General features: G+C 31.9%; 1 protein-coding gene across 1 annotated transcript; it reads right to left on the reverse strand.

Annotated features, from left to right (window-relative positions):
- Positions 1-1,460: 1,460 nt before the first annotated feature.
- LOC130982843 (uncharacterized) lies at positions 1,461-2,714 on the reverse strand. Its single transcript, XM_057906961.1, has one exon. The coding sequence runs from the start codon at positions 2,466-2,468 to the stop codon at positions 1,662-1,664; it is 807 nt and encodes a 268-aa protein (XP_057762944.1). The 5' UTR covers positions 2,469-2,714; the 3' UTR covers positions 1,461-1,661.
- Between the last annotated feature and the right edge of the window lie 11,752 nt (positions 2,715-14,466).

Genomic DNA, 14,466 nt, shown 5'->3' on the forward strand with positions numbered 1-14,466 from the left:
CTCGATCCATGCTCACCGTACCACAATGAAATGAACTTAGAAAGGTGAATTTTTGTGTGCTCTCGTAGAGATGAGAGAGAAATTGAATGGGAGAAGCATGTGAGTTTGATGAAGTAATTTTGTTATAATGGTGAATCACACCTTTGCACTATACAATTAGACTATATGTATAGTAAAGGCCTAACAGCTACTTCTACTACTAACAATGTAATTAACTAGTCCTAGTCAACATAGAAAAAATATAACTGAGTCCTTAATAAGGATATTAACTTAACTAATTAACTATATTAGTAAGAACAAAAAGTAAAAATATTTTTACTCTCCAACAGTGCATATGTTGTTAACAACTGTCCAAAGTACACAGGTAAAAAATATTACAAATAATAAACTTTAATAAAAAATATCATTCTTTTTAAATTTTTAATTAATTAAATACATTGGTAATGTATTAAAAGAATTAAAACTTTTTATTTTAAATTTCTTAACCAATATCTTTTAAAGAAAAATATATTAAATTAATGTTATACTTCTTACTTTCTTAGTTCTTACTTAAATATATACTACACAAAAGTGAGCAAATCTATCAATATAATAATAAATCATTGAGGGGGAAAATTATCAATAATACAATGCAACTAAGTTTCTAACTGTTTACAATACATATAATTCTCTTATTATTTCTGTAATATAGCTACAACAAACGATGCTTTCTGCATTCTGATGTTCATTATTCTGCTTCCCTCTTTTTCCGGGAATCTGCTTCCCTTTTTATTTATATATGCTGTCGAGGGTGGATCCACCAACAACTCAGACAGGTCATACATATTAAATCTGTTACTGCAGAAGTGGTTGAGGAGGTGGAAATTAAAAATCCTCAATTCCTCATAGTTGAATTGATAATCTGTTATATAGTCTTAAAATAAAACAATTTTACTGTGAACACATTATGATTTTCGGTGTAGAAACATTAAATAGAATTACTAATAATGGCCAAATTCTCTGGAAAAAGAAAATCCTTTAAATTTGTCAGGAAACTAAGAAATTAGGCATCATTAGATTAGTAATTTTTATTCTGTGTGAACTTTATTTGTTTGATTAAACGGTGAATGGACTATCATGGTGATTTTCATAACGCCTTTGATAGTTTGATGGATGCACCATTATTATATTCCAGCTATTATTTTATAAGCAAGAATTGTTTTTTTACTAGAAAAAAAAAATAAAAAAGGAAGACTTTTTAAGGTCATACTTGCATATTAAATGAAGATAATAATGGCCAATGGGGCTCAAGATTGCCCACTGCAACGTGCTTGTGTTGCAGCGGTGCTCATGCGAAAACTATGTTCATACTTTGCTCTGTGACAGTAATAATAAGTAAATTTAAATTTAAACTTAGGACTTGACAGGTATCATCAAATCTTCATACACTACTAGTCTAATAACTAATAAGTAATAAGGGCTAAAATTATGAATTTCTCTTGTATTAATCCCAAGGAGCGAAAGTAAATGAAATATTTGCGTTCGCCACTAAGATATAGATGAATTTACATCATAATCCCAAAGAAGGAAAGAACAAAAAAAATCCCGAAGGAAGATTAGTGAGCATTTTACACAGACATAATAAAACCAAGTCTATTGAAAAATTGAGGAATTTCTAATCCCTAATAAGGATGAACATTTCTACTGAGTGCGGTGGTACTAGAGAAGAACCCAAAGAGTTCTTGCCTATACGGCAAGTAAGACCGCCGTTTACCACTCTCTTTCCTCGCTCTGTTCATAACGTAATGCTTCTCGTGCGCCGAAGAACTACTAGACGACGACGACGACGTCGTCGTTTTACCCTTCGTCAGTTTAACTGCCTTCTTAACGGCGCCGTTTCCTGATCCCGCCTTCTCCGTCTTCGCCGTCGACGGCGGACTCAAGAACACGAATGCGTCCTTGCCGTCGCTGTTGCTCCGAAGCTTATGGTCCCTCAGCTTCCACAGCTTCGAGAACCCTGTCGAATTGCTCTTCCCCGCCATCTTCGGCGACCACTCGCAGTACGGTCCCTCCGTTACTGCAGCCGTCGAAACCGCCGATGACGACGAAGCCTCGTCGCGCTGTTGCTGTTCCATGAAGACCTTCTTCAACGGCGGCCGTAGTTCTGCTCCGCCGGCGTACTCGTCTGAAAAGAGAAGATTCTGATCGAAAATCGGGTACACCGGCCGGATCTGGCCGTTATCGAATACATCATCAGCGGAAACCGGCGAAACCTCGGGATTCGAAAACACGAAGCTGAACTCTTCCTCTTCCTCTTCCTCTTGCTCTTCCTCTTGCTCTTGTTCTTCGTTTACTTGTTCTTGTTCTTGTTCTTGTTCTAACTCTTCGGTTTTAGGTTTCTCGTCGTCGTAGATTCTGAGCTTGGCCGCGAAATCGTTTTCAAATTTTGCCGATAAATTCGGAAATGGTATAACCGAGACAGCTTGCATCGCGTTACAGGTAGTGTGAATACTGAATACTGAACAGTGTGTGATTTTTTGTTGGAAAAAATTTCAGTTATTGAAATGGAAACACGATAAATGGGTGATGTTAATTGTGTCTGTGGAGGGTTGGGTTTTAAAGGAGGTGGTTGGGGAGTACGATGAAGACGTTTGCAAGTTTCTCTTGGAATTGGAAGAGCCTTCTTTTTTGTGTTTAAAAATATGAGACGGTTTATTTGGTTTAATTTTTGGGGTTACTTGGTTCCGTTTTATATGTGAGGACTGTGGAGGAGGGTCTTCAATGGTGTGTGCCCTTTGATTTTTAAGTTTCTTAATTGGGCTTTGGTTTCACACGCTGCACGTGTTGAACTATACACGCGGACCCTCAATCAGTAAGACAGGGAGCGCGTTACCTTCTTCGTACCTTCCAGAATGGACCACGTTATGAAGCATAACACAATTTTGCTGAAAATATACTTTTTATTTATTTTTTTTATGTTTATGGTATATTTCGATGGACTTTAACTTTTCTAGTTAGTTGGTGGATGAAAACTTGAATACACAAGCTGAAAATCTTCCAGAGGAAGCAAAGGGACTTTCCATGCCGCAGAGCTCACGGGTTATGTAATGGATGTTAATAGAGTTGGCTGTGATATCATCGATGACATGAGCAACAAGGTAATTGCCTAGATAACTGCCTTGTTAGGATTATTTTATTAAAAAAGTAGTTTGTTAATTATTTTATGAAACTTAATTTATTTGTCTAATAAGACATACGAATGCTTTTAGAGATTATTTTTTAAGTTTAGCTAAACTAAGTGTACACAAATTTAGAGATTATCACGCGTTACCACTTAATACTTTCTCATACAAAATAGTTTCTATACTTTAATAAAATTTTATGCATAAATTCATAATATAATAAAATATAAATAAAAATACACAAATACAGTTGATTTTATTATTTATAAAAAATTAATTATTCTATCAAAAAATTTATTATTTTACTATACAAAATTTAAATATTTTATAATTAATTATTTTGATATAAACAATATATTAATTAGAAAAAAAATTTAGTTATGGCTAGCATTATTTCAAGTTTTATTGTTTAATTTAATTAGACTTGGTTCATAAAAAAAAAAATAAATGTGTAACATTACTCATTAAGTAATTTAATATCTAAGTATTTATATAATAGTTTTATAAAACATTTCATAGCGCAAAATTTTCCTTTTATACAAATATTTGAGATGCGTAGAAATCTATTAACAAGATTTTTTTTGGTTGACATGTGTTAAATCCAAAACTTCTCTAACAATTAATAGTATATCTAGAAACTTATCATTTCCCCAACCTCAGATAATCATCCCAAACTTAATAATCTATTTAGTTTTTAATAAAAAGTACAAAAATTAAGCACTAGGACTTGCGTGATGAACATGCAAAAGCTTATCCGAAAACAGAAAAGTATGAACAGACTCGTTCATTAAGTTTCTGGATGTCAATAATAATCACCAGGTGACGCGCTCATTAATCAAATTTTGTGGGGATAGAAGCACAAATGCTTTACTTGGTTAGGTGGTATTGTGTTTCGTTGACTAAAAAAATTAATAAATTAGTAACAAACATGCTTTGATTCTCATTACTTTCTATCCAAGAACTGCGCTGACCTATGAAACTTCAGTGGTCTTAATCTATATGTTTATTTACATCAATTATATATAATACACTCGGCAATTCTAGAGTAAAAGCATAATCTTCATTGACTTTCAACTTCAACTAACTTTATGAGAAAAAGAGAAGTTTCTGCTTCTAGAATTGAACGAGCGCGAGAAATTGACCAATAATATTATGAATTCCAATCGAAAAACAGGGTCAATAGGATGGACATTTGTGATGGTGACGATATATACAACAGGCGATAATTTCCTTCATCCATACCCGTCCCTCTTTTCTTTTCCCCATTTCTATATCAACATAGTTGATCCATACCAATCTTTTGAAAGGGATTTTTTCGGTAAAACAAATAGAAAAGGATAATAAAAGGGTCTCTGAAGAAGAGTAAAACATACATGACAATGTATAGTAACAGTTATTCTAAAAGCAGTGGTAATTTTAAGTTTTGAATTTTTTTAATAATGAATGTATTAAAAAGTTAATATTTGTAGTTTATTAATAATTTTTTTAACATAAATGCTTTATAAATAATTTGAGAGTAACTATTTCATTTACCGAAAATATAAGTTTTGTTTTACAAATATGTAAGAGTGGGTAACAAGTCAAATAGAAAAAGTCCTTTAGGGTTTTGTCTTACGCTCAACTAAGGGTTTGAATCATAATTAATCCTAATTCTCAATTCCCACTATTCGGTGAAGTATAATTACTTTTTCCTCTTTATTCTATTAGGTCCTTAATTAAGCTATTTTTAAAAAAATAATTTAAATAATAAATAATTATATTAAAAATAATTTATAAATAAATTATTTTAAATAAAATTTTTAATTCTAAAAATATTTATTTTATAAAAATATGATAAAAAATAATAATATTTTAAAAAAAGTTTTTTTTTAATTTTTTTATAAATTTTTAAATAATTTTTTAAAAAAGTACAATTTAATTTTAAAAATTATATTAAATATTAATATTACTACTTTTTATAAATTACTTTTAAAACTTTTCAAATGGTTAACTTCCAAACCATGAGAGCCAATACTTCTAACTTTATTTGAGGAGGGAGAGGAAATGGTGTTGTTTGATGATAAAGATATCTACTGGTGGGGTGTGTTGAGACTTGTCACTTCTTTCCGTAGCCTAGTTGAAAGATTATTGGCCTATCAATCTTTTAATGTTGGCACTTTGGAATCAACACTATATTCTAATACTTTATTGCGAAGAGATGAATGATCAGAGGTGAAAGAGGTGTCTCTTGGACCTTTAAGAATTATATTCCAATGTAAGAAGATACATGCATATATGCTTACAGAGGAGAGTGAATTCTCTGATGTTCGTATCTACAACTATATATAGAAATTAGTATTTTATCTGTAATAACATTAGAAAAATATATATTTTTTAAAATTACAATCCAAGACTTATAAAATTAAATTATTTTTATAAAAAAATAGTAAGTTAATAAAAATTTTTGACTAAAAAAACTAAGATATCTATAAATAAGAAATTAAATAATAAAATTTTTAGTTATAATTTTATATAAAAAAGTCTAATTTTTTATTAATAATTAATTTTAATATTCGTTATATAAAATGTGAAACAATTTAACATATATATTTTTATATTTAATTAAGTGTTAAGTCTGTTGCACAAATAAAAATAATTAATTTTTATACTTGTTATTTAAAAATAATATTTTTTCTTTATGTATATAAAAATATAATTAGATATTAGCATAAAAAAATTATATTAATAATTATAAAATTAATTCAAAATTAATTTTTTTAAAAACAATTGAATCTTGATTCTAATTTTTAATTATAACATTAGTATTCTCTCCAAATTATATGTTTCTAAATATTTGAAAGAAGAGAAATAAAAATATAGATTAAAAAGATAAGTGGTGAAAATTTAAAATTAAATAAAAAATTAAAAAATATGTATATAATATTAATTTTTATTTGAATTATATTATTTTGTTAATTTTGTTTTCTGTAGAACAGAAAGGTAAAAAAAAATAGATAATGAAAGAAAAAAGAGAGAAAAATAAAGATGAAGAATGAGAGTGAATGTGAGAGTTTGTTAATTTTAGAAGAAAAATTTTTTATTTTAATTATAATAAAAAACATCGGATTACATATTTTGATTTGACAAAATTACTAATATTAAATATAAATTATATATAGAGTAAAAATGATAAAGAGAAATAGAAAAATGGAGAGAGGTAGATGAGAGAATTTAGGAAGGGAGTTTATTAATTTTAAAAAAAAATATTTTCGCTCAATTTTAATAAAAAAGTGTCATGTGACACATTTGATTATTAAATTAGATAGTAATATATGACATAATATAAGTATATTTCAATTTCAATTTCAATATTTTAATTTTAATTTTAATGCAATTAAAGAATGTCATGTTGCACATTTTGATTGTCAAATTAGTAATTAATCATTGATATTAATATTAATAATGATATATAAAATAGATAGAGTGGTTGAAGAAATAAGAAAGATAGAGAAAGGAAGAGGGAGGAGGGGAGAACTCTTTAATTTTGGAGGAAAAAATTTGATTTCAATTGCAATGAAGGAGAGTGACATGTGGCACATTTTGGTTGTAAAATTAGTATGGAGAAGGGAAGAATTTTTTAATTTTAGAGGAAAATTTTTCATTTCAATTACAATGAGAGAGTGATATATGGCACATTTTAGTTATAAAATTAGTAAGAAAGAGAGGAAAATTCTTTAATTTTGAAGAAAAAGATTTAATTTCAATTGTAATGAGAAAGTGACATGTGATATATTTTAGTTGTAAAATTAAAAATATATAATAAATTTTCAGAACATTACATGAAAGAGAAATTAGACTAGAAGGCTCGTGAATCTATTGCAGATATTTAGATATTAGTTTTCTTTTGTACGAGGAGAATCCAGGATATGGTAGTATACAAAGTCAACTAACTAAGCCTTTACAAAAAATTCTTGGATTATTGGTAATAACAAAAGAGTGATGAAGCTGTAATTGAAATATGAAAAAATTGGTAATTTTTTAATCACTGGCGGAGTTTGAAGCAAAATTTTGGGGGCCAGATAGAAGATAATTGTCAAGATACTTTTGATATGAACTCCATTTAAAATAAGCTCGTCTAATCTCATCTCTTTCATTTAGGTGATATTGCCAAATTTAAAGCCATTTTCTAGGGTCTCGTTCCAAAGAATTAAGATCAAATTCATCAGATGCAATTCTTTAAACTTTTGAAGGTTGTATCTTACTTTTTTCGTGATTCATTAAAGTAAAAAAAACTATCTACAAGTATTAATATTGTAAAAGTTATATATTTTTCTCCTTAAATATTAGCCTTCCTCTTAAAAATACATCAATTCCTTGATTTTTATGATTATTTTATATAAAAATTTGAATATATATCCTATAAAATATGTAAAAAGAAGTTAGAAGGACAAATATTAAAATTTTATAATATTTATTAATTTTTTTTATCAATTTATACAAATACAATAATATCAGTACTTATTGAATATTCTAATTTTTTATCATATACAAAATTAAATTAAATAAACAGTAAAATATAAAATAATATTAAATTACATAAGTAAAAAATACCTAATTTTTTATATTTGAACTCAAAGATAGAGGTAATGTTGCTTATCAAATAGAGATCTGTGAAATGCGAATACACTCAATTCAGTCCAAATTCAACAAGGTTTGAATGTTTAAAACTAAAAATTATTGTGCAATAAAAGTAAGAGATGAAGATTAAACTTTAGTATTTTAAGTCATAGTAAAGTATTTGAGCCAATTGAACTATTTTTTATTTTTTAAAGAAGTACTACTAATTTTTTTGACAAAAATTTGAGGGGGCCATGACCCCCTTGTCTTAACTAAGCTCTGCCCCTGTTTTTAACTATTGTGCCTATCTACGTCATGAGACTCGGGGTTGCAATCAACAACTTCATGATGTGATGAAAAGAGAAGTGGAGAAGGAGTTATATGGAGAGCTTAGTTGAGTTGAGGGTTGATTAGATGGGAAAGAGGGAGAAAGCCATAATGAACATGGAGAGATCTAAGAAATCTTTGTTTGTTAGTCTCATTAAAAGAGCTTGCAAGTTGGTTTGTCCAAGAAGATCATAGTAGAGAAGGAAGATAAGAGGTGGAAATCCATAGTAGCCCCAAAATCTTTAGTGTTTTTCTTTTGGTTTTATTATGAAAATGATAATGACTGGTTTTTGAATGACGGATTTGAAAATATTGACTTGAAATATTGGTTTTGTTGAGTTAGGGTTAAAAAGAGGAGACCCGTGATGGAAGGCAAACTCCAGTTTTTAGGGGAGGTGCTGTCAAATTTTTTTTTAAGAATTTGAAGGAGTTTTAGTTATGATTTTAAAAATGAATTTGATTTGAATTAATTATCAGATGAGATAAGTTTTGAATATTTTTACGAATTTTAAGGAGAGTCGGGTTCCCTTGATTTGGTCAAATGGTTATTTTAATTCATTTGATTTTTAATAATAACGAAAAAATTTTGATTAACTAGTTAAAGATTTTAAAACAGTAATTTAAATATAATTTCAAGAGTTTGAGAACAAGTGAGTAAGTTTGAAGGTTATACTTGAATTAAGATGTAATTAGTGACAACTGGTTTGATGGAGGTTTGACGGTGATTTTAATATTGAGGAAGAGTCCACATGGGAGTATTCATTTAAAAATGATCTCATAAAAAATGCAAAGGATGATTGTGAAATAGAATTAGGCAGGGAAAGAGTCAATTCAAAACCTTTTCAATCCAAAACAATAACCCTAGAAATAGACTGTAAGAAATGATGCATCACACTAAAACAAGCTCATTTTATGTCAAGGAGTTACACAGATCACGTAAAGGAATTTAAGGTCAGGAGCTATAATGTCGAAAATTTAAGAAATATCAAGAATATGGTTAGATCACGATATACATTAGACATGAAGTAAAAGAATCAAATTACATATTTAACTTAGTTCGAATAGTAACTTTCAAAGTTCATACCGCTCAAGATTTAAGGATCATGCATCATACCAAGTCAGGTTCAAGATCAATCAATGAGCACAGGATTCATGAAGAAGAGTAGTATAATCAATGATAAAGACATATTTTCTGAAGCAAACTCTCAGAAATACAATCAAACAAGGTTATAGACGAATAATAAAATACGGTCGGAGAATGGTCAAATCATGGTTCAAGGAAGGAATCCGAGTCAAGAAACTTCAATGAGGATAGTAAAGAAGAAACGATATGCCAACCTAAGCGATGTAAACAAGAATCATAAATCGAAACCAAGCGCGAAAAGCGAACTCTAGCATCTTCGAACCACGTGACTCGTATTGCTCATTACTTATCAATTCTAATTCGCTTATAATAACCTATAAAAGTAAAATACGTACATAAATATAGTTAAAAGAAATCCTATCTAGGAGCCTTGAAGAATAAGCCAAACAAAAACGAAAACAGAAAAAATCGTCACACTCACATGGATAAGTGTAAAATGGATAGGCAAGATGAAAAGAAGGCCAAAAAACATAATATACATCAGAGTTCCAAAACACATATATCAAACTCTAGATTTGACCTGCGAAGCTAAGGCCGGCTAGAGTATATATATATATATATACCCCAAAATAAAACTCAAACTACGGAATAAACACCTGTTTCTCCAAGTCAATCTCTAGGAGAGACAAACATAAAATATATACAAAGGAGAATCTATACATATTTATACATAGCATAAATACAAAATACAGCATCCCAAAATAACCAACCTTCGCTTGCACAGGAAACTCTAGACGCTCAGCGAGGTGCCTCTTGACCTGCATCTGAAAAACAACAGAAATATGTATGGAATGAGAACTGGAGGTTCCCATCATGGTAAAGGTGCCCACATAGTTAATATAAAAGGTTTTGAAAAATTCAGAGGAATTCCTAGAACTCTGACACTCAGATTTCAGCTTAAAGGTCCAACTAAACTAAAAATTAAGTAAGTTATCTGAGGTATTCAAGTTCTAAATCTAACTTTAACTTAACACTTCACTTTCTGTCTCTTCCAATCCTCCAAATCTCGATGACAACGCAACAGCGGCGGCGAGCCTTAGCAGTGCTGGTGCGTCTCCTTTCCCTCTTCTCTTCTCCCCCGTCGTAGCCCCTGTCTCCTTTCTTCTTTCTTTCGGCGACGGCGACGGCATCTCCAGGCTTCGCCGGCGCCGTCTCCCTCCCCCCTTCCCTTTCCCTTTCCCTTCCCCCTCTTCCTTTCCCCTTTCCCCTTTCCCTCCCCCCCAAATGCGTTTCCTTTCCCCCTCCCCCAAAACGCGTTCTTTTCTTTTATTTAATTAAAATTTTATAATTTTTTTATTAAAATAGGGGTAGTTTAAGAATAAAATTAAAAATTTTATAAAAAAGGACGATTTTAATACAAAAAAATGTTAAGGATGATTTTAAATCAAAAATTACGTTGGGGACAGTTTTGATTCTGACCTTCAACGTTAGGGACCAAAACAATACTTATCCCAAATATTAAAAATACAAATTTTGACACTAATTTTAAAGATTTTGGCCCAAAACCAGACTAACAAGCCGAATCAGTTAAACCGGGCCCAAGGCCCAACCCGTTCACTCCCTTATAAGTGGCTTCAGCCACTTCTCCCTCAATGAAATGGAAATTCTCGTTGTTGAAGGGACAAGAGAGAAATTGACGTAAAAGAAAAACCTAACATCTCCGAAAATTCAATCGGCTATAACTTTCAATCCGGAGTTTCGATTGACGAGTTGTCAGTGGCCACGTATTCGTGTTGAAATTCTCGTCAATTCTATCCGAAAAAAGTGGTAAGAAATTTGCATTTTTCACCCAATTCTTCTCCTCCTCAATTTTGTGATTTTTGAGTTTGGGTATTGAGAAATTGAATGATTTGATGGTTTAGGTGAACTCTAGCAACAGATAATCACTGGGTTTTGTCCAATTGACCCGTGGGTAAGATAAGAAACTGTTGAACCCTTTTGAATCATTGAGTTAGTGAACCCTATGATGATTATAATGATATTGTGTGAAATAGATTGTGTTCTGGTTGATTTAGAGTTCAATTGGGCGATTTGGAACAAAATCTGGGTAATTAGGCTTGAAGAAATGAGGTTTGGAAGTTTGGAACTTGTGAAAGGAGAGGTTTTTGAGGTGTTTCGAGTTTAAGAGGGGAATTGCCCAAGGTATGGTTTTGGTTTCTCTTAGTTAATGTTTAATGCCACGTGAAAACTTAGGCTAGAAGACCTTAAAATCAGAATGAACTGAATGAATTATTGATGAATTGTGTATATGGAATATGATGTGTGATTTGGTTTCTTGTAAATAATTTGCTATTGGAGTTAGTTGGTTTTGGAAAATGATTTAATATTGGAATTGGTTTGGTTTTGAAATAATTTTTGATACTGGAAATAATTTGAATGACTGAGAAGTGTTTGGTTTGGTGGTTAGGACGCTTGAAGGGTGGTAGAAGTTTAAGTTTTAGAGGAGATACTGCCAAAATTTCTATAAAAATTGGAGTTTTGATTTGAAGTGTTATTTTAAAAAGAAAAAAGATTATTATGCGGCTTGTATATTTGAGACTATTCGTTGACTCCATGGAATATTATATTTGAGCTTGGAGTTTGACTCCATGGATATTATTTTTGAGCTTGGGGATGCGTGCATAGAGGGACTGTCCAATAGTTAACTACTAGGACGTGTCAGGTTGGGTATATAATCGACAGATGAGACTCATCAGCCATAGGACAGGCATATATCATGTGCATTTGTATGTTTTGCTTAGGTGTGAATTGTTTTGGTGTGTTTAATTGCTTAACTCTACTTATCTGCTACTTGTTCTATTTGTTGTAATTGCACCTCTGTCTGTATTTTTCTTGCTTGAATTGTATGTGTATGTTTTCTGAGAAACCCCTCTTGGCGGAGGTGTGAGGGGGGTTGTTCCACTGGTGATTCGGAGGATTGGAGGAGACAGAAAGTGAAGTGTTATATTAAAGTTAGATTTAGAACTTGAATACATTAGATAACTTACTTAATTTCTAGTTTAGTTGGTTCTTTAAGCTAAAATCTGAGTGTCGGAGTTCTAGAAATGCCTCTGGCTTTTCTAGGACCTTTTATATTAACTATGTGGCCACCTTTACCATGCTGAGAACCTCCGGTTTTCATTCCGTATATATTTCTGTTGTTTTTTAGATGCAAGTCGAGAGGCACATCGTTAGCGTCTGGAGTTTCCTATGCAAGCGAAGTTTGGTTATTTTGGGATGTTGTATTTTGTATGTATGCTATGTATATATGTATATAGATTCTCCACTGTATATATTTTATGTTTGTCCCTCCTAGAGGTTGACTTGGAGAAACAGATGTTTATTATGTAGTTTGAGTTATATTTTGTGTTGTATAAATATATATAATTTTATACTCTGGCCGGTTTTAGCTTCACAGGTCAAGTCTAGAGCTTGATATCTGTGTTTTTGGAACTTTGATCTGTATATTATGTTTTTAGCCTTCTATTGATCTTACCTATCTGTTTTACGATTACCCATGCGAGTGTGAAACGATTTTCTATTTTCGCTTTTGCTTAGCTTCTTCTTCAAGGCTCCAAGATATGAATCTTTTCAAATATATTTATATAAGTCTTTTCTTTTTGAGGTCGTAATACCTTGCGACCTTTGCTTTACGACTTAAGTGTAAGGCTCTGTGGTAGGGTGTTACATTATGGTATCAGAGCAGTTCGTTCCTGTAGAACCTGAGGGACGGACTGACTATGCTTCTGGGCATACTCTGAGTGTGTGTATATGCTAATTAGGATATCTAAAATTGATATATATGGCATATTTGTTTATGAATACGCATTTGGAACTTTGAAGCATTAGACTTGAGATATTGAGACTGATCACCTTAATATCACTTGTTTGGTGTAAACATGAACCAAATGATGACTCGTAGACGCGAACGCAATTGAGGCAGAGGCCAAAATATTAATACGGAATCTGAAATCGCTATGAATAATCCTGTGAACTTTACGAATGCTCTGGAGAACATGGCAACTGCTATGCGCCAACGACTGATTCCCTTGGTCAACAAGTTAATAATGGAAACGGGGGTAATAGCGGAAATGGGCTGATGACCTTAGCAACTTTTTTATGATAAACCCACCAACCTTTAGAGGAACCACAAATCCAATAGAATTTGACAATTGGTTTCAGGCAATGGAACGAGCTTTTCAAGCGCAACAAGTGCCTGAAGATCAGTGTGTTGAGTTTGCTACTTATCAGCTGATGGGTGAAGCTCAGTATTGGTGGCAGAGAACGCAACGCCTTCTGCAGCGATATAATGTTGCAATCCCTTGGGATGTATTCCAATCCGAGTTTTATAAGAAGTATTTCCCAAACTCATTAAGGACGTCGAAGGAGCTTGAGTTGCTACAGCTGAAGCAGGGTCCTATGTTAGTAGCAGAGTACACCAATCGGTTTGAGAAATTGTGTCAATTCTCTTGGATTTGTCAGGGTGCTCCGAGGGATTTTGAAGAATGAAAATGCATAAAATATGAAGGTGGTCTGTGGAGTGACATCCTTACTACAATGGGCCCAATGGAGAATAAAAATTTTTTTGAATTAGTAAACAAGAGCAGAGTTGCTGAGGATTGTGCGAGAAAGGCGGCATTGGACAATGGTAAACATCGAACCTTTGTTAGGAGAGATCAGGGGAGGAACTTTGCACCTAGAGGAAAAAATTTCAAGCGAGGAAGCTATGTTCCACAACCACATCAGAGCCATAACACCTTCTGAAGGTTAAAAAATAACAACAAGCAGTGAATAGGCAAAGGAAAGCAGATTCAGAATCCTCCCAATACCTTGACATGTAGGAGATGTGGGGCATATCATTCTAACACTCCATGTAGAGCTGGACTGGTTGTACGCTATTACTATGGTGGAGATGAACATTTGTCCTGGAATTGTCTAGAGAGGAAGAGACAAAAAGCTGAGAGAGTTCAGCAGCAAGGACGTGTGTTTACCATGTCAACGGATGGTGCTAAAAGGTCAGACACTCTAATTAGAGGTAAATGTGAAATTGGTAGTAAAACCTTAATTACTTTATTTGATAATGGGGTATCTGATTCATTTATATCGTTTGAGAAAGCCAGTGAGTTAGGATTGAAGATAACCATGCTAACCTATGATTTACAAGTACATCCTTCTACCTTTGAGGCTGTCATAACTAGATTAGGTTGTCAACAAGTTCCGTTCTGAATTAAGCATCAAACTTCTATCCATGATTTAATT

This window comes from Arachis stenosperma, chromosome 5 (genome assembly GCF_014773155.1).
Source record: "Arachis stenosperma cultivar V10309 chromosome 5, arast.V10309.gnm1.PFL2, whole genome shotgun sequence".
In the NCBI taxonomy this organism is placed as follows: Eukaryota; Viridiplantae; Streptophyta; class Magnoliopsida; order Fabales; family Fabaceae; genus Arachis; species Arachis stenosperma.